Source organism: Metopolophium dirhodum, chromosome 4 (assembly GCF_019925205.1).
Source record: "Metopolophium dirhodum isolate CAU chromosome 4, ASM1992520v1, whole genome shotgun sequence".
Taxonomy (NCBI): domain Eukaryota; kingdom Metazoa; phylum Arthropoda; class Insecta; order Hemiptera; family Aphididae; genus Metopolophium; species Metopolophium dirhodum.
The window spans coordinates 23,902,069-23,926,561 of record NC_083563.1 but is presented as its reverse complement, the minus strand read 5'-3'; the positions used below and the strand labels follow the sequence as shown (position 1 = coordinate 23,926,561).

The 24,493-nt window shown below is 28.7% G+C and overlaps 2 protein-coding genes across 2 annotated transcripts in view; one reads left to right on the top strand and one right to left on the bottom strand.

Moving 5' to 3' along the window:
* The window catches only part of LOC132942605 (calcium and integrin-binding family member 3), a 19,105-nt gene extending 5,161 nt beyond the window's left edge, over positions 1-13,944 (top strand). Inside the window, exons 3-5 of the mRNA XM_061011160.1 lie at positions 11,408-11,525; positions 11,775-11,922; positions 12,912-13,944. Coding sequence (XP_060867143.1) covers positions 11,408-11,525; positions 11,775-11,922; positions 12,912-13,129 — 484 coding nt within the window. The 3' untranslated portion in view covers positions 13,130-13,944. The remainder of the gene's footprint in view (positions 1-11,407; positions 11,526-11,774; positions 11,923-12,911) is intronic.
* Positions 13,171-24,493, bottom strand: LOC132942604 (chondroitin sulfate proteoglycan 4). Its single transcript, XM_061011159.1, has 21 exons — positions 24,216-24,493; positions 23,837-24,143; positions 23,456-23,767; positions 23,063-23,390; positions 22,680-22,994; positions 22,352-22,618; positions 21,982-22,179; positions 21,537-21,761; positions 21,253-21,435; positions 20,486-20,638; positions 20,174-20,406; positions 19,897-20,122; positions 18,818-19,081; positions 18,513-18,758; positions 18,174-18,433; positions 17,800-18,112; positions 17,473-17,721; positions 17,165-17,413; positions 16,899-17,094; positions 16,274-16,839; positions 13,171-16,190 (listed from the first exon to the last, which is right to left on the bottom strand). Exons 1-21 carry the CDS (start codon positions 24,283-24,285, stop codon positions 14,322-14,324), a joined length of 7,029 nt encoding a protein of 2,342 aa, XP_060867142.1. The 5' UTR covers positions 24,286-24,493; the 3' UTR covers positions 13,171-14,321.

Sequence of the window (24,493 nt, the reverse complement as noted above, 5' to 3'; positions counted from 1 at the left end):
TTATTTGCGTTACACTTTATTTTGTGTGCCTGTGTGTTTTTTTTACCACCACACGTGTTTATTTAAAATCGAAGAGGATTTTACAACAAAAAAAATTAAACATTTGTGAATTGTATTTCATACACTGTTACAATATAGCTGTTATTTTAAAATAGTTATATAGTTCAAGACTTGTATGCAAATAGTATTAATTAAAATTATCTAAAAAACCGTTTTGTTTTTAAGACAACGACTATAATATAGCAGTAAACATTTTTATTCGTATTGTAAACCATGGTCAATACAAAAATAAAACTAAGAACCCTATAGTAGGTAGTATAGTACTATCCATTAATATATTATTATATAGATAATAAAATAATTACTGTCTTATAAATTGTATTTATTGGTTATTAAGTATTGCCTATACTTATATTACTGTAGACGAATGCAAGCCAAGAAGAGGCCGATAATTTACTAGATTCTTTTTGATACTGTTACGAAACGATTGAACAAGTTTTTTTTTGTTAGAAGTTAACCGATTTTACGAAAAGAAAGAAAAATAGTTTTCTTTTCAAATATAGTGTTTGTAGGCAGGGTAGGAAACCTGAATGATTTTTTTAATGGTTTTTGTTATTATAATTTTTTAGTTCAAATAACCGGTTAAGTGCGTTCATAAATATTCCGATTAATTAAAACCGGTTATACATATATTTTTTAAAGGCTTTAGATAAATAGAGTACCTACATATTATTTTTTTACTTCAATTTTGTTTGTGTTTTTGTTTTTAATACATAATATAAATGTAAAAATGATTTGTATAATGTACCTATCTGTGGTGTGTCTGTACTCAGTGCATTATGAAATATACAATGTACATAGGTGGAATTAGTATTCGTCCGATCTAGTCACTAAAAATTATCGAACAATTACACTTGCACCCCATTTACAAAATTAGGTAGATTGTAACCCATTGCTTCGTCTATAGTAGTTCACCATTGCCTTCATAAGAGACACACACAATTTATCTTTTCATAAGAACAATTGAATAGCCTTGACAGTAAAACTATGATACCTTAAGATTTAAAAATTAATAGGTAGGTACTTTAGACTTATTAGTTCTTATACCTGATATGCTACAATAATAACGTTCTAATAATGATAAGATCAAAATCAAAATTTTATAATAATTATCAAGGTGGATATAATATATCCACCTTGATAATTATATTAAAAATATAAATACAGGGAACATACATAACAAGTAATAATAATAATAATAATAATAATATTTATTGTCACCAAATTATAACAATTACAAACAATTTATGAGTAACAAAACAAAACAAAAAATTACATTAAAATATATTGGTTCTCTTTTCAAAAGCTGAGCTTGTGCTGAAAAGAGGAAGTTGTGATACAGATTTAGATATTATTGATTATGATCGTTATTGACAATTAATAAAGCAAAAAATAGAACAAAATAAATAGGTAGAGTATGCACAAGAAAGACAATAAAAGAAAGGATAAAGAACAATTAGTAGTTGCATTATAAAGGCTATAGCCTATATAATATATATATATAATCGTAAGTAAATAAAATGTTAATATAGCATATTCTGTGGATTATAATATACTGGTATAATTATAAGATTAAATAGAATTATTTGATAATAGTAATTAATTTAACACGAATTTAGCTATTAACAGTGAAAAATATATTAATTAATTTCTAAATTAAAGTATAGATTATTGAAACAGAGCATTATTTATATATTTTTTATACATCTTGAAACTCTTAAAGTTATGAATATTAATATTATAAATAGTACAGTATTGAATGAATTTATATCTAGGGCTTTGTTGCCCAAATACTGTGATCATTTTAGGGACGACGACATTAGTATTAACCTTAAAGTGAGTATTGTAATTATGACACGGAATATCAATACATTTTATCATATCATAAAATAGTAAGCAAATGTTTTTTGTATACAGTGATTTTAAATTTAATATCTTTAGCTCTTTGTATAAATTAACTGTAGGAAATAACGTAGGTTTATTAAAAATAAATTTAAGAAGTGAGTTCAAAGTGACTTCAAGATTCGTAAAGTGAGTGTGATATGTCCCTCCCCAAAAAGAAATACCATAAGAAAGAATTGATTGTATTAATGAATAGTAAGTTAATTTTTTTAATTTGAAGTTTAAAACAGATTTAAGAGATTTATTACATAGAAAAATTTTCTAAGTGAATTATTTAAATAGTTTATATGAATATCCCATTTTAATTTATCATCAATAAATATTCCAAGATATTTAACATAGTTTACTCTTTTTAATTCACTACATTTGCATACATTATTTTTAGTATTATTGTTGATACAACTATTAGTATGAGCAATGATTTTATAATTATTTAAATGCATAGATTTTTGTATACCAAAGTGAATGTAATTAGTTTTTTCACTATTAATCTCTAGTGAATTATTATCTAGCCAGCTTTTAACAACACGAAAACTTTTCTCAGCCATTTTATATAAATTATTTATACACGGACTCTTTAATAAGATGACGGTATCATTAGCAAAACAAATTATGTTTCCAGGAGAATCTTGATTAAGAAGTCCATTAATGTATATTATGAATAATATCGGTCCTAATACGGTACCTTGTGGCACTGAGTAATCAATTTCTTGTACATTACTATAATAATCATCTATTTTAACTCTTTGTACTCGACCATTTAGGTATGACTTAAATAAATTATAAGCAGCACCTCTTATTCCACAGTAATACAGTTTTTCGAGAAGAATTGTATGATCAACTGAATCAAAAGCTTTCTTAATATCTAAAAAAATTCCAAGAACATGTTGCTTGTTATCTAGATTTTCATATATATATTGAGTGGTTTTGTATAGCGCATTATTAATCGAAATATTACTTCGGAAACCAAATTGATTATTGTAAAAAAAATTATGTTTGTTTAAAAAGTCTAATAACCTACTTTTAAGGCACTTTTCAAATAATTTAAACAGAGTTAAAGTGAGCGATATAGGCCTGTAATTCGAACATTTACTTTTATCGCCATTTTTGTAAATAGGTATAACTATAGATTCTTTAAATGATATAGGGAATTTCTCATTAGAAATAAAGCTATTAAATATTATAGATAAGGGTACAGCTATAGCATTTGACGTTTTTTTAAGAATATAATTAGATATCGAGTTTTTAGAAAAGGAATTGAAACTTTTAATACTATTTAATAGGTTAAGGACTTCAAGTGTTTCAATTGGTTTTAAAAATATAGTTTCAGAAATATAACAGTTTTTGTTTAGTGTATCAAAACTTATAGGTTGGAAATTGCTAATCTTAATATTATTAGAAATTACGCTGCCGACTTTAGAGAAGAAACTATTAAACTCGTGTGCTATGTTTTGCTTTCCAGTTATTTTTTCACCATCGTTATTTCTTAGATTGCTAACATTCGATTTTTTTGATTTATTAGTGTATGATACATCTTTAATTAAATTCCATATTTTTTTAGAATCTAGGCCGCAAGATTTATAAGATTTTGATAGTAAAGGTTCCTGGCTAGCTTAATTGTATTATTTAATATGTTCCTATATTTAACGTATTTACATTTAAGTAACGTATTGAATGGTTGTTTGAGTAATTTCTTATATAATTTTTCTCGATTTCTTATTGACGTAATTAACCCTTTAGTAATCCATTGTTTAATTTTTTTTATTTTTAGATTTACAATGCTTAAAATAGTAAAAACAAGTAAAAAAAAACCCCCCCGTAAAAATGATTTATCTGTATTCATATATTTGTGACCACTTTAAATGTTGAGCCCTATAGTATACATGTTTAAGTACCATAATGGCCTATGCACACGCAACATAATAAAAACCAAAAATTATTATAGGTCAATGTATTATATAACTAATGAAAAATTGACAAATTGCAATTTAGTACCTATTTAAATTTGGTAAATCATTTAAGCAAATATTTAGTAAATACTAAATTAGTACTTACAGTGGCGTAGCCAGGATTTTTTTCGAGGGGGGGGGGGGTGGCTGATAAATTTTACACTTTTATACATTAAATACGTAGTAGCACAGCGTCGGCTAAGTCCACAGATATATAAAAATACTTGATAGACGACTTGGAAATGTTTTTGAAGCCTACAAAATGGCCGAAATTCTCTTATCTAAGAGGTGAATGTTTAAATTTTCATAACACCGACAAAGATATTATTGTTATCAATTGATCATATTAATTAATAATTAATATTTAATATTATAAAGTACAAGTTTAAACTTTAAAGTTGTATAGGTAGTTCATGATTTTAATAACTTTACTTACTTTCATAAGTCTTAAATACATATTATTAACTTTAAGCTTATTCAATATTTATGTAAATTATGTAATGAGTGCATGTGAATATTACATTTTTTAAATAAAAATTTGTTCTATTGAAAAATATTTTTAAAAACAATCGGCATTAATTAATTAACAATTTTACATACATTTATTATTTTTGAAATACTATATTTCAAATCAATAAAACAAAAATGGTATACTACCTTATTTAATAATAAAACAAATGTTTTAAACAAAACAAAACAAAACTGGTAAGTTACCTAATTTAATAATTTTAATAATAATACAATTAATGTTAAAAAAAAAAAACCAAAACTGGCCTAGTATAATAATAATTATAAAATATTTCAAATAAATAAATCAAAACAGATATACTATCTTATTTAATAATAATAATAATTATATAAATGTTTAAAATGAACAAAACAAAACTGGTTATTGTACCTATTGTCCTATTGGACTTTTGATCAAACTTGTGAGCTGCAAATTGTATTATACCATATGTTTAAAGTTAATACAAGTAAATTTCATCCTTTGTATTGTTATTAATACAAGATCTTAAAATAATTGTAATTTAACTGTACCATTTAATCGTATTTATTTTGGAACTCAACATCAAATAATTAGAAGTCTTTTTATTACATAAATATAATATTAATTTAAACAATTTTTATAATTTCACCAAGTATAAGATATATTATATTAATCATATTTTCTCTTATATTTAATATTAAATTAAATTGTTTTACTTTATTATGTTGTAATATGATATAACATAAACTTTTATTTTTAGTTCATTTTTAATATGAACTCACATCACTCGAATTCAAGCATGTGCTTATTGGACGAACTTGAAACTTGTTTATTATGTCTATATTGTATTTCTCGTTTGTTGCAATAAATTATACATTCAATCTTAATTTTAAGTGGATGATGTGTCATTGTAATACATATTTAATAGTTTTTGATTCCCGCCATATCACGGTTTATCATAATTTACATTTTGTAAACATTCATCTCTTAGATAAGAGAATTTCGGCCATTTTGTCGGCTTCATAATTATTACATTGTAGGAATAGGGAGTCGTCTATCTACTATTTTTATATATCTGTGGCTAAGTCGCAATACCTAAGTCGCAAAGTCGCAATCTCCAAAAAGTGGTTTTTTCAGGAAACCCATAAAACTGATACGGGAATCAATGAGATTAGATACACGTGACAATTGTTCAACATTTATATTCTCCTAGAGTTTTTGTGGGACATACGTGGTATTTTCATTAATTTATGTGTTTATTTTTTCTGTATATTTTGATGTATGTATCTCAAAATACCTTTTTTTTTAACTTACGAGGTATTGCGTCTTAGCACAGACAGATAGATAGCTGAAAAGTGTTAATACTTATAGTACATTTTTAAATATTTTAAATACAATTTAAAAACTTTTTGAGCGACTATTATAGATCGTTGACATTTTTTAATTTTCCTAACATTTCGGGGGGAGGGGGGCATCGGCTGCAGCCCCCTCAGCCATCCCCTGGCTACGCCACGGAGTACTTATTATATTTTATAGATATGCTGTACTATAGGGGTTGTCAACGTTTTCCTACAAGTGAGTTATACTATAAAAATTATTTGGTGATCGACCACTATTTATTTAGGTATATTCGTATATTATTTGTATTATTAAATGCATTTATTTACATAGGCGTGCGCACAGGGGGTGCCGGGGGTGCCTGGGTACCCCCGGACCCTTCACCAAAAACGACAAGGGCCCTAATTATTAATTAAGTGTAAATAAAATTAATGAAATTATTAACAAATTCAAAAAAGTTGTTACTTTTAAACGTCGATTATCATTATAAGATTGTAAATCTATATATTGTTATGTAATGTTTATTAGAATGAATAATAAAATAAAATAAATAAATAAATAAATTTGATATATACGATTGGTACATTTGTCTGTATCTATAATTGTTTTCAAAATTATTGTGGGCGCTAATTTTTAGTGTGCACCCCCGGAACCAAAAGTCTGCGCACGCCTTGTGCATAATAATATATTATATAATATTTTTATTTTTTTTTTAATAAAATAAAAAATTATATAATATAATGATATTCTATTATTTTATTAATTGTCTTTGCTAATAGCCAATAGGTAAAATACTTTACTTTGTACACCTAAAGTAAAAGTAATCAACCGATATTGGTATAATTAATTGTTATATGTTTATTTATTTATAAGTAGTTGCCATTAGTTACAGATTATAATTGCAATTTTTTATAGTAGAAATTAGTATTCTTTTTTATGTAAATGGTTGCCATTAGTTATACTCGGGCAGATGAGGTAAAAGCATGCATAAAAATGTCACGCATATTATGGCTTCGAATAAACAAATAATATCTTAAAATAATTAATATGAGAGTTTATTTATAAAATGATTTTTCTATATGTTTGTTGCCTATAAACTCAAAAACTAACAACCGATTTTAACCATAATTTCAGAGGTTATTCAGGCAAGTTATCAGGTAAATTGCACGAGTTCAGCTAGTATTATATATATTATATAAAAATAACTATATTGTTTACGAAAAATAAATGAGAAATGTCTTTTTGCCAGTGGGCAGTGGCGCAACTTGATAATAAGGGGCCCATGTGAAAATGTCTAGACCAGGGCCCTTACCTGCTAACAAGAATGAAAAGCAGTCATACCTTATTGTAACTCTAAAAAATATTGTTTTCTCATATGTAATAGTTAATAATTATTAGTTATAATATAATATACCTAACTTTACGCAGGTTTCTCGCATGGGGGGTACTCGTAATTCGAACTCTTTCAAACTTAAAAAAGTAAAGACATTATTATTTAGTGTTATTATATTAAAACAGATAATACAATATGACATATTATTATATTATTAATTGTATTATATTATACTATAGCTGTCCCGCCTGAAATTTTCCAGGCCACAGATTTGTATTTTTAATAAATATATTTGTACAAAATGTATATACTATATTTCTTCTAATAATTATAATATTTATATATTATATAATACGTAACGCATTGCAACCATTTAGATTGACAAAAAAAATTTCTTTTTTCATATGCTAAAAAAAATCATGTGCGAGCTACCCTTTACCTATCTACAACTTATATAAATTGAAAAATTAAGCTATTTACACCCTCTAAGTTTCAAGTAATAATCTATTGAAATAACTTTTATTGAAAATGGTCCAGTCATTTTTTGAGGCTATTAACTTCGGATAAACCAACATCTAATTTTAGTTGTACCTATAACCAGATTCCGCCTGCCAAAAATATTTTTTAAAAAAATTAGGTTATATGAGTGTATCTTGGTTTTGGTGTACCTACCTAGGTACCTCAGTTCACAGATAAATTTGGGTAGCTTTGCGAACTAAATCGACCAAGATGGACAATTTATTCGTGGTGGATTGGGTATAGCCCTTGGTATTAATCGAACGTGGTTTCAACTACTCTTTAAACTTTTCTGATATCTCCAAGAACAATTTAAAATTTTCACAAAATCAGCTAAATAGTTTTTGAGAACCTATATAATAGCTACAAATGTCATATTTGTTTTAAGATATAATTTTTTATTTGAAACCATAAGCGTGCGACGTTTTGGTGGATGCTTTTACCTCATTTGCCAGAGTAACTAATGGCAAACATTTAAAATACTAATTTTTAATAATTATTTCTCCTATAACCAATAGCAACCATTTATAAACAAATATTTCTATCGTAAATCTCAAAATACCGGTTTGAACACCTCGCCGGGTTGAACCAACTGGGTCTAATTGTGAATCTAAACCATTCAGGGACTCACTCAAAAACACACAAAAAATTTTCAGTGGTTTAGGAGGAGTTCAATGACATACAGACAAACATTTATTTTTATATATAGAGACATAGATAGTTATTATTTTCGGCCACCCAATTAATTTTACCAAGGAAAATTATTATATATACATTAAAACCTTCCCCGTGACCCTCGATTTATTAGTGAAAACTGTATTAAAATAAGTAGTTCTTTTCGAGATATATGCTCGTATACATACAAAAAAAGGGGGTTCTATTTTATAATATATATATAGATTACATTATATTAATTGTATTAATTTTGGATTCTGAGTGGAACGATTAGGTGGACGTATTAATTTTACAATTATGTGTGTTTTTTTATTTTTGTCTGTCATCATCTTTTAGGATAGTAAAAATGCTTAGATTTTCTTCAACAGTATCTTTTCTGATAGGAAAGTGTATCTAGTTGGTGCTTTGGGGGTCAAAAGTAAAAATTTCTCAGTAGTTTTCAAAAGCGACGTGAAAAACAAAAGAAAAATTAAAGAAAAACGGGAATTTTTACGCAAAATCTGTTTTTGAGAAAATCGATTTTGGTTTTTGGTGCAACTCTAAAACAAATGACCGTAGGTACATGACATTTTGACTGAATGTTTATATTAGTATTTTCTATACACCATAACATTTTCCAAATATTTTGAGCTGTTTACGGACATTTTCAGTTTCCATTTTTTTTAGTTTTTTTTTCTATAAATATCAATAAAATTTTATCTGTTGGGTAAAAAGCTTGAAAACTTAATAGAAGGCTCCTATAGGTTATTGTTTCAAAGGTGAAAAAAATTAAAAATCCTTAGTCACAGTTTTTAATTATAAGCATTTAAAGTTCAAATTTTGACAAAATACGGAAAAATCACGAAAAATAGCAAATTATTTTGATGAGAATTCATAAAAATTTTTCTTTTTAAATCTAAGATTTGAAAATGTAATATAAGATTACTCATAAGTTTGTCTACCTTTATCAAAAAAAAAATTTCTAGAAGAAACTTAATTTAAATTTTTATGAGCGTCTGAAATTTATATTTTTACAACATTTGATATTTACTCGATTTCTCATGTAACAATTTTCTTATTTTATTGTAATTAAAAAACGAATGACTGTAGATACTTGAAAATTTCACTGAATGTTTATATTAGCATTTTCTATACACCATAAAATGTTGAAAATATTTTGACTCTTTTTGAGCTGTCTACGGACATTGTCAGTTTTCAATTTTTTTAGTTTTTTTTTCTATAAATATCAATAAATTTTTATTTGTTGGGTAAAAAAGCGTGAAAATTTAATATAAGGCTCCTGATATATCGTTCTAATAGCAGTTGAAAAATATTAAAAATACATAGGCACATTTTTTTTTTATAAGCATTTAAAGTTCAAATTTTGACAACATTTATCAAATTTATAATTTATTAATTATTTTGTAGTTAAAAATGTATAAAATGTTTAACTTTTATGGCTAAGGATTAAAAATTTAAAACAAGGTTCCACGTAAATAGGTTATATATAAATTACTTTATTCACAATAATATCATCAAATATACTTGGTAATATCATAGGCTGACTGACCGTTTTCGCTCAGAATCGTTTTTTTTATATACAATGATATTATATCATTGAATTCAAATTTAACACCATCCATTACAGTGACCCACTTGTAACCTATTGTACAGCAGAGCGACATCCACTTACCCACCTTTTTAACTATTATTATATTATTTTGTATATTACACATTATATTAGGAATATCGTATATGAGATCTCGGGGCCCCTATGAATTGCACACCCAACACTCCTGATCATTGTGCCACTGCTTATTGCCCATCATTCAGTCGCAACGCACGTTAGTTCTCATTCGTCTCATTCCATTGATTATATAAATATAAATATTTATATTAAATTCTCAACTATCATACGCATAAAAAGTGGTGTCAAATTCATAGACATATTGCGAAGCCAAAAAATATGTATTTACTGAGGGTTGTATTAATATAATGTTCTAAGCTATTCATAAATGCATTTATTAAAAATTTCCCAAACGCATCACAGCGTAATAAAAAATATCACACAATAATTACTTTTTAATATTTTTAAATCATTCCCTCAACGCACAATGTATAGATAACATCGGTCATCGAGGCTCAAAGGCATTGTAATTTTAACAAATTATCCCAAACGCATACCGCTACCACCCTTTATTATAACATTATGAAGCAATAATGAATTCAGTCCATGTACCTTCGACTTGGTGCCACTGACCCACTGCATACGTGTTATGTTAATTAATTATTTTTGAAATACATGAGGGGAGATGGGTATGGGTATAGGTTATATCTACCTATTAATTACTATAGGACTATATTATATATAATTCGGAAACGTAATTTCTTCATGTGGCGTCCAAGAGTTGTACTCGTAAGCTTACGTAGCACTAACACATAAAAAAAAAAACGTCGAAAACGTTTCCAAAAAAACTGATGCTGATAAAAAATACAATACAGAAACTAACGTCAGAAGGTATGTACAACTTAGGTACCTAAAATAGTTACTAAGTACTTCTAAAAATCGGGGCCAGAAAAGTATTATAAAATCAATCTCAGGAAGTATGACGAAAAAGCCAGTTTTGAGTTATGTGTTTCCACCACCTTAAATGTGCCTAAATACAAAAAAATCTAAAAATATGTATAATCACAGTTTAATTTTTATAGACATTTTCAGATAAAATTAGATATTTGAACAGAGAATAATGAATTTTGAATTTGAATTAGGTACAAATTAATTCAATTTTGAAACTTTAATTTTGTAACGTTTTGCATTTTTGATTTATTAGGTTTTTTGGCTTTTATAGGTAATTTGTTTAACATTTTCAGATTCATAAGATTGCTTATAAAATGTGCAGCCTCCTAATTCAGAATTGCATTTCCAATTATGTCATCGTTTCTCTGAAACTGTACTTAACTTACGCAATTTATAAAATGTTAAATAAATGGATACCTGTGCTGATATTTAAAATAAAATATAACTTATAAGAGGTATTTTGCCACTCACGCTCCAGCACTGCGGTTGTGTAAACTAGTAAATTGTATGTACATATGCACGCACTCACTGTGAATACATGAAGAAAAAAAACTATAGGCCTAACATTTGGTTCCGTTTTGTTTGTAAAGAGTGTATAAAAGATACAGAGCGATTTGTCCTGAAGTAGTGCCCAAGAAAATGACCGGAGACGAACCAGTGAAAATCCGCGTGCCACAGGAACGAATCGAACAGTTGCCAGAACTTAAGGTACTTAGAGATATATATTTAAATTTAGATTAATTACGTACCAATTGAAATTATTATTTTTTTTTCTTAGTTAAATACATGTACCTGCCTATACTTGGTAACACGTAAAATTATGAATTTTGTTTTTGTTTGTCTGTAAAATAAATATAAAATGTGACTATTTATACTATAGTGTCCCTCCCTCTCAATTGGACGAGTATACAAGTCATGTACTATTTGTGATACCCAAAAAATTGATTTTTGTTACAGGAAAACCCATTTAAAGAACGTATATGTCAGGTATTCTCAAAAGAAGGCAATGGGTCATTGAGTTTTGAAGATTTTTTAGACTTGTTGTCGGTGTTTAGCGAACAGGCTCCTAGGCAAATCAAAGTTTACTACGCCTTTAAGATTTACGGTTAGTTGGCAACTTATAATATTCGTATAATCGTAATTGGTATAGTTGACAGACTACACTCAGGGTCGTATTCATATAGTCGATGCTTAGGAATAAGTTATGCTTAAGCTATTATAGGTACTTATGACTCAAATGAGATTCATAAGCGAGACTTTGGATTAAGAAAAGAAAAAGTATTAATTAAATTAAGGTTGGTCAAAACCTATCTTAAGTATTGGTTTATAGTTATAATTAAAAATTTTTACTTTTTAATTAATCAAAATTTGCAATATTTATTCTTATTGACTATGATACGGCTCTCAGTATTCCTACTATTTTTTTTACGGTAGTTAAATTTTGATTTCATAATCTGCTGTCAAGTGCACTGTTTAAAATTTTTGAAAAATATAGGATTGTGTTTTAAGAACAAGTATTTAAAGTATAGATGATCTACGTGAAGTGGTGGTGATATACCCAGCAAATGTTTAGTATACTATTCTGCTCATCCAAACTTTCAATGTTTGTATAATTATATTATATAAAAATCTATTCAGCAATAACACATTTTTTTACATAAACATCTTTAAAAAGTACTATTAGGTACTGAAGATTGAGGAAGAATGAAATTAATATATACGTAATATGTTATGATTTAAAAAAGAGAAAAACCTATAAATTCACTATGGAAATAAAAAATGTTGTAAAAATGTTATAATTTATTTGTTTACAAATCCTCGAAATTGCACGATATTGGTAGGTAGTTTAGGTTTCCAACATACTGCGCGCCACAATGTGAATGATTCAGGTAGACGATTAATATTATGAATACAACTCCCACCTTATTTCAACATTTGATCCTTGGCGTGCTATCGTAAGTCCTGTTGGACCTTAACTAATAATTAAATTGTATTATATTATCTAACTAATTCCAATTTGTATAAAGTATAAACGATTCAATAATATTCGTATCACAAAATGTTATTTTTAATGGCGTCTGTTGGTGGCTGTAGATTTCGACGACGACCATCACATCGGTCCAGCTGACCTTGAACAAGTGCTGAAGCTGTTGACGCGCAGTCAATTGTCAGCTGAGGAGATCGTTCAGGTGTGCGAAAAAGTCATTGAAGAAGCAGACGTAGACGGCGACGGAAAATTGTCGTTTATGGAATTCGAACACGTTATACTAAGAGCACCGGATTTTTTGGGCACTTTTCACATCAGAGTGTAGGCAAACGCCACACATCAATGTCAATTAAAAACCACTTAAAATTTGAAATGTTTACGTTTAATTTTATTAGTCTAAAAATAGTATGTACAAAAAGAAAACTAAGACATAATAAATTGAGCTTTGAGACATATAATATAGGTAATTACATTTTGGGACATGCGCTCAAGACTTAATAAATGTTTTTAAACGTTCATTTATAATATAGTTTTATGGTAGATAATTGATACTCAGGTTCAAGTGTACAACTATAATATAGATAATCTAAATACTTTTCGACACAATTTCTTGGCCCGTAGTAAGGTGTTGTACAATGAATGGGAACAAACAAACAACATTGAGGTATGATAAATTCTCCTAATAAAAATGTCTTTCATTTGAAAATTACATTAAATACAAATTCAAGGGACTCAATATAAATAATTTAAGAAACACAAATGTAAAAACTAAATAGTAGGTATTACATAGATAGAAAAAAAAATGTTCAACAACAAGATTTTATCACTTGTTACTTCATTTTTTGAGTATAATAAATCGATTAATACTAAAACGTTTTTGTTTTTTTTTCCAATCTAATCAAACAACTAATTACTAATTATTTTATTAAAACAATCAGTCAATTATGTAATCTGGACAATGTTACAGACATTCAAAATTAAGTTTTGAAAAAAAAATAATTGTCGAGTCAATTATTTGTTGCGTGTATTATTCACATGAAATGTTTCAATAGTACAAGTTTTCATCAATATTAACTAAATAATATAAAAATTGGGCTACAGAGTACAGGTATTAATACCAAAACATTTCATGTTATTTTAGTTCATTCAACACATTATGCGTACCTATTTAATACATAATTTATTACCTAACTTAAGCTTAATTTAATGTGTTACATGCCCTTAAAATGTTGTCACTTAAAATTAAAATAGTTAGCTGGAAGTAAAAATGTTTTGTTAAGATTAACTTGTAATACAACTTAGAGTAATGTAGGGTTATCATTATAAATGTTGTTACAGACTAGATTTTCAATAATCTAATCGAGATGGAAAAAGAAAAAAGAAATTATTATACAATTAATTTAAATTTATAATTGTACAAATTAATAATAATAATAGTTTAAAACATGTATTATTTATATAATTTTTAAATATATTTAACTTAATAAATAATAGTTTGACACTATTGACTACTTACGTCAAACCCAATACTGATTTCTTCTAAGCATTGGATTATTTTGTTCTGTACCATCAGCACTGCTACTGTATTCTTCATCAGCAGCACCATATGGATACCTCATATTAAAATCAGTCTCTGGTTCAGTATGTTCTGGTGGACCCAAAGCTATTACTTTACATCCGTGATTTTCATTCTTGTCGATCCTAGGTGATGTGGTCATCAAATCATCGGGTGGGCAAGGTAATGGCATGGGATTCATTTTATCCAACTCTTCTGCACGTTTCTTAGATCGACATCGAATAAGAACTACAATGACAAGGGACGCTACCACCACAGCCATAATGAACCCAACACATAACAAATAATCATCACTCATATTTGGTCTTGCGATTTCTACAATATCCGATTTTTTGCTAACAGAAGTTAAAGAGTACTTAATCGTGGTTGTAGGTATATGAGGTGTTGTAGTAGAAGGAGGTTCAGCTACAGATACATGAAATCGCAATTCACCAATTGCTGGTTGCACACCATTTGCTGTAAGTAAAAATGGAAAACTGTCTTCTACCGGTTCCAGTACTTTCTTTGCCACAAAATACACTATTCCACTAGCTATTTCTCCATGTGAAAATTTAGTAACATCAACTTCGCGAATTACTTGTTTGTCTCCAGATCTCCTAACAATTTTTTTCAACTTTCCATACTTAGGTTTTCTTAAAATTTTGTACTTTGGATCAGAACTTGTGGTTTTTGCTAACATTTCAGCATTTAAAACTTGAACACCAAGTTGAGATTTCAATCCTGTTAAAGGATAAAACGCCCCAGTTTTTACCAAAGGTTCAACACTGACATTTAACCACAAATCTCTAATTACAGGAGATTGCTCACAATGCATTTGAGCAGATAATCTTAATGCATCTGCTGCAGAAGTCAAGTCAGTCTGTCTATAAATTACTCTACCATCTTTTAAATCTTTGTGAGAAAATAATTTTGATTTTGTGCCATTTACATAGATTACACCATGCCTAGGATTCATTGAGATATTGTAAGCAACTGAATCTTTGTCTCCATTTGTCTCAACTTGGAATAACCTTTCATTCACTACTGTTTCATATGTTCCTTGAAGTAATGGCAAAGGTAACGATACAGTTACATTCAGAGTAACAGGTATGACATAAATTTGGAAGACCTTATAGACTGGATTAAACTGACCGTCCCACACACGGAAATAAAATGTGGTAGGTTTTAACTGACCATCGTGTTTGTAAATTACTTCACCAGCATCAATATCAGCTTGAGTAAATCTAACAGAATTTTTAATACCAGCCAAACAGATAGTACCATAAGCAGGTCCAGTTACAATGTCATAAACAATTTGTTCAGGTGGAGTATCTGGGTCTTCAGTTAACAGTTCTGATCTAGTCAATGTTACAGATTGTCCTTGAACAAGTCTCATATTTGGGTATGATTGAGTTAAAAAGAATGGTTGGTCGTTTACAGGTGTGATGCTTACTGGAATGGTCACATTACATAAAGGAACAGCGGTCGGATCAATGTCCAAGTAAACAGAAAATTCTAAACTATCAGACAAGGTATCTGAATGATCATGTACATATCTAACTTGATTACGCCTCATATGACCTTGGGAAAATGTTCGTCGGCCACAATCGTCATCAAGGCATACATGGCCATGCTTAGGTTCATTTGTAAGTTCAATTTTGATAGTTGGCGATCTAATGCCAATGCTATTTACTAAAAATGTTAAAATTGCAGTAGTATTTAAATCAATAATGGTTGATTCCCCTTCTTTAACAACAAGTTCTTTAGTCTTATCACCAATTAAAAGCTCTTCAAGGCCACCAGACGATACAGTTATTTCAAGATTGAAAGTCTAAAAAAAATATAACAACATTGCATGAATTTAATTATTTAGAAAATAATTCGGTTTGTTTTTTATCGTTTAGTTTTACTTACTTGATTAGTAATTGGAATTGCATATTCACATATGGCATCAAATGTAAAAACATCATTAGTAGTGTTACTGGAAAAATATTTTGATACATGATGATACCACACAGCTGATTCATTTACGTTTTTTTGTGTAAAATTTGTAATAGCCATTTGATTTGAATCTTCATATGAAGCACTCTTAGACACAATGCCATATCTTGGTGCATTTCTTACAATGTAAGTAACCTGATAATTTGGATCATCACATTGAGCCATTAAATGGTCAATAGTAAATTGACGTCCAAGCATTGGAAATACTCGCAGGGGATTATTGACTAAAAGTTTGACTGAGGCTTGTTCTGTTGTTATTTTAAATTGTGTAACTCCTGTAGAATGTAGACCATCATGTGCTGACAGTTCCAATTCACCATCACAATATTCTCCAGAATGTTGGAAAAAAACAATACCCTGATCAATTTGTGCTTGGGTAAATCTCTCAGTACGTTGCAATTCTAAAATCACATGACCACATCTAGATGATGTCACTACAAAAGTCAAGTTGGAAACATCCGTGTCTTTGTCTTCAACAGCTAAAATAATGAATTTTTTTTTTGTAAAAATTATTTTAATTGATATTTTGTTGACTTACTTAAGTTATCAGAAGTTATGAGCCCAATTCCACCTTTCCAAACTTTAATACCAGTATTCCTTATAATCAATGGTCTTTGATTATTCACTGGATTTATTTTAACTTCAATATCAACCGGAGCACTTTCTTTTTCATCAGACACTCCTACTTTAACGGAAAAACTATCGTCAGTACTTTCAGACCCATCATGAACATACTGAAATATAAAAAATATAGAAAATAAAACTAATTAATACAGACTTTGGAGAAGTATAATTCTAACCAACCATTATTTGTGATCTTGCTAGTTGTTTGGGACTCCAATAATCTATAGTTGGATCAAAAGTATCAGCAGTAGTTCGCACAATACGCCCATGGTTTGGAGCACTAACCAATGTATATCGAGATACTCTGTCTGTATAATATGAACTCATAACCGGAAATGTATCGGCACTCAAAGTCACATTTCCTCCTTCAATAACATTAAGCTGGGAGCTTGTTAAATATACATTTTTTGGCACAATCACAAAACTTATCTGTCAAAAATTATTTTTATTTGTATTATGAAGTAACCATTAAAGATAATATTACTCACAACAAGACCATACAATGAAACAACTCCATTTGTAATATCAACGACCAATCGATCAGTACTCTGATTCATGGTTGATTGAACATAGTAAAGATGTCCACTATTTATAAGACTTTGATTGAAAGTAGTTAAATGGTTGTTTTCCGGACTTCCAGGGTCTTCTTCGTTGGATTCTTTTTCTAAATAACCATAACGCGGAGGTTCTTTTACTAAGTACATAATATCTGAAGGTGGTACCATGTCTTGTTTTACCTACAATTAATTATAATTATAAATCTAAAACATAGAAAAAATAATATTTTTATTAATAAAATTATATATTTTTTGTACTTCAAGGTATTGTCTGATAACTGCAATGGTAGTAGACTCGTCAACTATTATTGGTGAGTTCTTAGTGACTTCGAGTGGTTCCCAATAGTGTTGTGGTAAAAGCCTTATATCAAATTCCAATTCTCTAGATACAGTACTACCAGCAGATACACGGATGGTTACTCTGTCTCGAACACTTTCCACATCACCATTATGCCGGTAGCGTACATGACCAGCTTCAAGTTCTGCTTGGCTAAATATAGTAGTTTTCAAAGGCTCGAGGTTTGAACCAAGCTCAATTTCTCCTTGGTCAGGACCATTTATTACTTGATAGCTAAAATAAAACAATATAAAGTAATACAATAACAAACAGAAAGTGTATATTGTAAACTTACTTAATTTTATCAGAATGTATGTTTAAATTTGTATCAGCATAAATGTGATTAGTTGTGATAGTAGCAGCTCCTCCTTGTCTTAACATTAACTGAGAATTATTTAATACTTTTATAAATGGTGGAGAGGATTCAACTTGAAGTTTAAGATCAATAGAATGTTTTCCATCAAATACACCCAGTTCCACAACACTATTTCGATTTTGTTTAGTATCAGCTGAAAACTCATCACGATAAATCAATTTTCCGTTGTTTACTTCTTCCTGAAAATAGTAAGTATATAAAATGTTTAGTACAGCATAGTTAAAAAGTACATATTCTTGATTAGGCAAAAATACATACTTGAGTGAATTTCATAACTGTCGTAAAAGGATCATTGACAGTATTCAAGATCATTCCATTTGAAATTGAGTTTATGGTGAAAATCAGTGAGGCTACTGGTGTATCAACATCTTTGTCTTGACATTGTAAATTGTGATTAGTTATAGTTCGATCACTACCTGTGACTACACGTAGATTTTCCTCAGTCATGCAACTTGGTGGATTATCATTGATTAGTTGCACAGATATATTGACTTGGCTAACATACTAAACATATAAATATTTATATTATTTACATTAAGGTATGTCAATTAAAAAAAACTAACTTGAAAATTAGCATTTTTTGAAGTAGCTAAAAATTTAAAATGATCACGATTATTTTCAGATCCATCGTGCGAATAAGATAATGTACTATCATACAAGTCATCTTCAGTGAACACGGTTACATTTTTAACTGTACTGTTATTAATTAGTAAATGTAAATAACCATGCTCTGGTCCAGATAAAATTTCATAGCGTAATTGATTTACACCAACACATTTAATTGAGATGTGTTTATCAGTCAATGGAGATGAACTACCTTCTATAACCTGTAATAAATAAATTGTTGCAATACAGTAATAAAAATAATAGATACATAGTGCATACATTATTAATCTTCAGGGTATGGAATTTAAAGAAAATACATTTTTTTTTTTACAAATATTTGTCATTTTTATTTCCTACGCATAAAGCCAGGTCCACAGTATGTCATTCATCATACAATTCTCACACGCATAGATTTTCAATAGTTTGATAGTTACTATCTTTATGTTCACGCAATAATACTCTCATGATAGTAACTTCTGTGTTTTACAATCTTCTTATGGACCAGGCTTAAATTAATTTACAGTGAAACCTCAATAAACAGACACCTCCAAATAGCGAAATGGAAATTTCGTAATTTTTCGATAAAATCTCTAAATACAGAACACTTTTATAGCATTATAATTTTAGATTTTTATCGTAAATTTAGATTATTTGTGGATTGCGCAAATAAAAGTTTACACTAATAAGTAAAATCAACTATGATTGTAGTATAATAGTATCTTATTTTGAATGTTCAATCATTAAAATTTTATGGCAAAGTTAAAAATATTTTTCTGGTGTATTAATGGATGTTGTTGTTTTATAAAGATACTCTTTATAAAACTTTTACTTGAGCTGAAAATGGAGAAGAGAGTTGGAGGAAAAAGCTGCAGAAAACAGATATTTTTTAGAGAACAAAGTACAAGAAGTGTTTACAACATTGAGAAAAAAATGTAACTTCCTAAATAGTAAATAGTATAAAATACTATTTATTATGCATAAAAATTTGAACCCTATAAATATTAACTAAATAAAAATAATTTAACTTAATAATTACTTCTAAAGGATGGATAAAAGCAGAAACGGCTTGAATCAATAACGGACTTGGTGAATATTCAAAATTTAACAACTTAGACACTATTGGTTGACAACGAGGAGCACTTATTTTTACATCAAACAAATCTGTTGCAGGTGAGTATGTGTCATGGTGTAGTTTTAATGTCAAAAGTCCAGAATCTACATCATTTTGAGTCCATGTTTCACCATCCACCAAGGGTTTATTCCTAAAAATACTTCAAAATAGAATAACATTTTTAACAATGAATATAACAAACCTTAAATATAATGATGCGGTGTGCGAAGTTTTAGTTAATTCAAAAATTATGGAGCTTGGATGTAAAAGTATTGGATGGGTTTGTACTTTAATAGAATCACTTTTTACTGCAGTTTCACTAGATGCATTCCATTTTAAAGGACCAAAAACATCCACAGTCAAATGTACTTCAACAAAATTAAATTCAAATTTATATGTATCACCTAGTTTTACTTGGCCAGCCCATATTTCAAACTAAAAAAAAAAATAATCATTAAATATTATTAACATTTATTTGTATGAAGTACTAGTACTCAATATTATATTAATTTACTTTAAAGAAATCTTTAGTTGGAGAACCTTCACTATTATGCACATAACTGACAAGTTTTTTTTCTAATTGATGATTATTAAATACAGTTATTTTATCTTGTGCTTGCTCTCCGTCAATTAGTTTTAGTGCCCCAAATTTTGGATGTTTTACAACCTAGTAAATATATATAAATTATAACATATAAATAGGACACAAGTGTTGTTGTATTAGCAATTTCTTTCTACTATTCATAAATGCGTTTCACATAATAACAAATTAAAATCTAAAAATGTTAAGTGCAATTGTTGAATTTACTGATTTATAAAATAATGTTAACTATTTTTCAATTTTGCTTAAGTAATTTTGTTTTCATTTGCTCCAAATTGATGAACGCATAAATATTAATATTTAAAACAAACACGCTTTTAGTCCATATCAATATGTTTAATGTAGTAGTTTAGATTGTTAAAATAAAATGTAAAATATGTTTTTTTTGTGGAAGTTAAATATTATTTAAGGAAAAAGAACAGTAAAAATAATTGTGAAATTATTTTTTATTAAATATTTATTTAAAGTATGCAAGTAAAAAATAATGATTATAATAAATTAATAACAATAAATTAAAAACATTTATAATGAAATTATACATTTTTAGTGCAATTTTTTTCATTTTTACTGTACAATGCTGCATTCAATTTTATTAGTTTTTTACTATTACAACACCCATGCCGTACAAAATATAAGTGTTTATAAATAGTTTGTACATTTTTAAATTTATATATTCTTACTTTGAATGTCAACTCAAGTGATGGATCATCAGCATTAGTTGCAAATGTTAAATTAGAAGGACTAATTACAACAGATGATTTATAAGCTAAAATGGCACCCGTATTTTGAACATGAGTCAATGATAAACTGTAAACATTAACAGGTATCAATGTAATGGAACTTTCTTTTTCGCCATCAGATACCTAAGAATACATTGGAAATAAACAATAAATTAAATTAATGAATAAATTAAGTAATTTGATTAACTTATTTGTTTTCAACTAAAATTAATCTAAATACTTACTTTTACAGTAAAGGTAAAGTGGCCAGTTTCATTTGAAATGTGTCTATAACCAATAAATCCATTATTCATCTGAGCAACTGTAAATGTTTCAAGTGGTACATTTGGATTGTCAGTTGTATCTAAATAGCCACCACTAATATTCATTACAGATACAATGAGTCTTTCTGGGCTAGAATCTCGGTCAATCACTACTATTTTATCTTTATCCAGCATTTTCCATGTACCCTAGAAATAATCAACAACTTAACAAACAAAACATTAACGATACATTAAAATTACTTACAAATTCAACAACAAAAAAATGCAAAGTGAAAAAATCAGTAGCTACTGCATGCAACTCACAAAGACACTAAGTATAAACTAAAAAAAAAAAAAAACTCAACAAAATTAGACAAACATAAGTAAGCATTAACCGCGTTTGTCAATAAAAAAAAAAATATTTTACCTGTGCCAGAATTAAATTGTAATCAGATGGTATACGAACAGTTGGTGTATCATTTTCAGGAGTTATATTAACAGGTAATATAAATCGTTGTCGTTCTTGTAAATAATCTGGTAATAATAAACCTTCATTAGACGTAAACTCTAGATCAAGTGTTATAAAATCTTGAGTACTTTCAGATCCATCATGAACATAAAAAACCTATAACAATTATGTATAAGTACAATAATTTTGTTAATATAATATTAATAGTTACAATGATCTTGATAACATATACAATAAAGTCTACCTGATATTCTAGTAACCAAGATAACTTACATTTTTAATACATTTTTAAATTAAATTATTAATACATTGCTAATACTACCCTTACCTCATTTTTTAAAATATTAAGCATATTGAATGTAGAGATTGAAATTCCAGTAGATGATTTAGAAGACTCGATATTCAATTTTCCATGTTTAGCATAAGGTTGAACAATATGAAACTGTACTCCTGCTTCTCGAACCCCATAATGATTATAATCTAGTATCAAACTAATAACTGATGTAGTTAGAGTTGCTGTAGAACCTTCGACTACGATCAAATTGTTTACAGATAATACTTCAATAGAAATTGGCAATGGAACTTTTAACATAGCCTGTAAAATATTAATTAATTTCAGTAATTTTACTATAAAAATGAGAATATTTAGAGTATACATTATGTGTTTGAACAAATTCAGGACGAACGCATTGAGGATCATTGTGATTCTCGCATCCAAGACATTTAAAGGAATTTATTCCAACTTGTGAACACCCAATGTCAGGTGAATGAACACAAGGTTTCTCTGTACACGGGTATGACCAAACACAACGAGATATGAGTTTGGATGTATCTAATGCATCTGGTAAACCAAGTGCGCGTCCATCGTTTGAAATTCCTCGAATACATCCTTTAAAACTATTACCCGCTGATAGCATACCAGAAGCTAATGCTCCACTTCTCATATTTACTTCCAGACCGCCAACATACAGCTAAAATATGTAATATAGAAAATATATTAAGTATAATTAAGAGTCATATTATTTTTACTTTCACTTACTATAGTTGAAAGATCTAAATGTTTTGAAGGTAGAGCTGAGTTATTTAACGCCAAACGATACCTATGTTTGGGTGCATCAATAGTAACATCAAGTCCACCAGCTTCCATAGCTACATTTATAGAATGCCAGACTCCATCGTTGATAGTAACATCGGAATATAGTTCAGTGACGCCAGAACCCCAGTTTTGAGCAACACGTATTTTACCACCAACAAGTTCTACACCAACAAAATCCACATTCCCACTATGTCTACTTAATGTTGAGCTTTTTTTAGAATTATAAAGTATTAATCCAATTTCAGATATTGTTTTTATGGAAAACTGCCACCTTATAAACATAAACACTTTTCATAAGTACCTATAATATCTACTATAGTACTCATATATACTTACTTAACATTAGTTCTGGATGTTAACATACTGGGTATAGCCATATAAGCACCATCTTCTAGGAATGATATACTTGATTCTCTTGGAGCATCAAATTCATTTACACAACCCCAAGATATTGAATGAGCATCGGCTCTACCAGTTCGCCATCGTGCTCTACTCAAAACATCTAGTACTGCATTATAGCGAACATCTCGTAGACAACCACGTAAGCCATTTGTGTGGCCTAAGAATAATTCGGAAAAATCTCCTTGACCGCCAACGTACAAACCACCGTACATGTTCAGTTCATAGAACCCAATAGGCAGTTTTTCTCTATAAACAATATAAAAAATTATATAACCTGATTTTAAGATAAACAATAAAATATGGATGACAATTTACCTGACTATGTGTATTTTATCAACTGCCAAATTCAAATCTCCTTCCTTTCGTGATATGTTCACCAAATGCCAGTTTAGATCATCAAGCCGAAGTCCTCTCGGTGATGATATCTCTGACTCACCAGCTCCGAGATTTATCTTTACCTTTAGCTTACCAGCTTCCAGCAGGACAAAACAGTAATCGGTTTTGCCAGCAGCCAAAAACAGAAAAGCATCCAAATGTTTCGTACGAAAAGCAAAACTGATTTCTGTCGTGCTTTTCGCATCTTGGTAAGGTACGTTGACATAACTAGACCCATAAAACGATGCTGCAAAAAAAAATACAAACCGTTACGTTACGTATACTGCCACTGTTGAACACATTATAGACTATCATTTACCTATTTCTGATGAACAAAACTGTACGACACAGAGGCCAATCAATAAACTGCTGCATTTTATCGAAAACATTTTAATGGAATCATTAAAAAAGCACTTTTAACAACATTATTGGAGAGTAGAGTCCTGCTGACGGGAAACAATCGGTGCAGATGGCGCAAGTTAAAAATATACCTAGAAGTCTAGAACGCCCATAACACTCACCCCTCGTTACTCATTCACTTTCTGTTAAACTAATTACTAATTTGTCTAAATTTAGCCCCCTTTCTCTAATCACTCA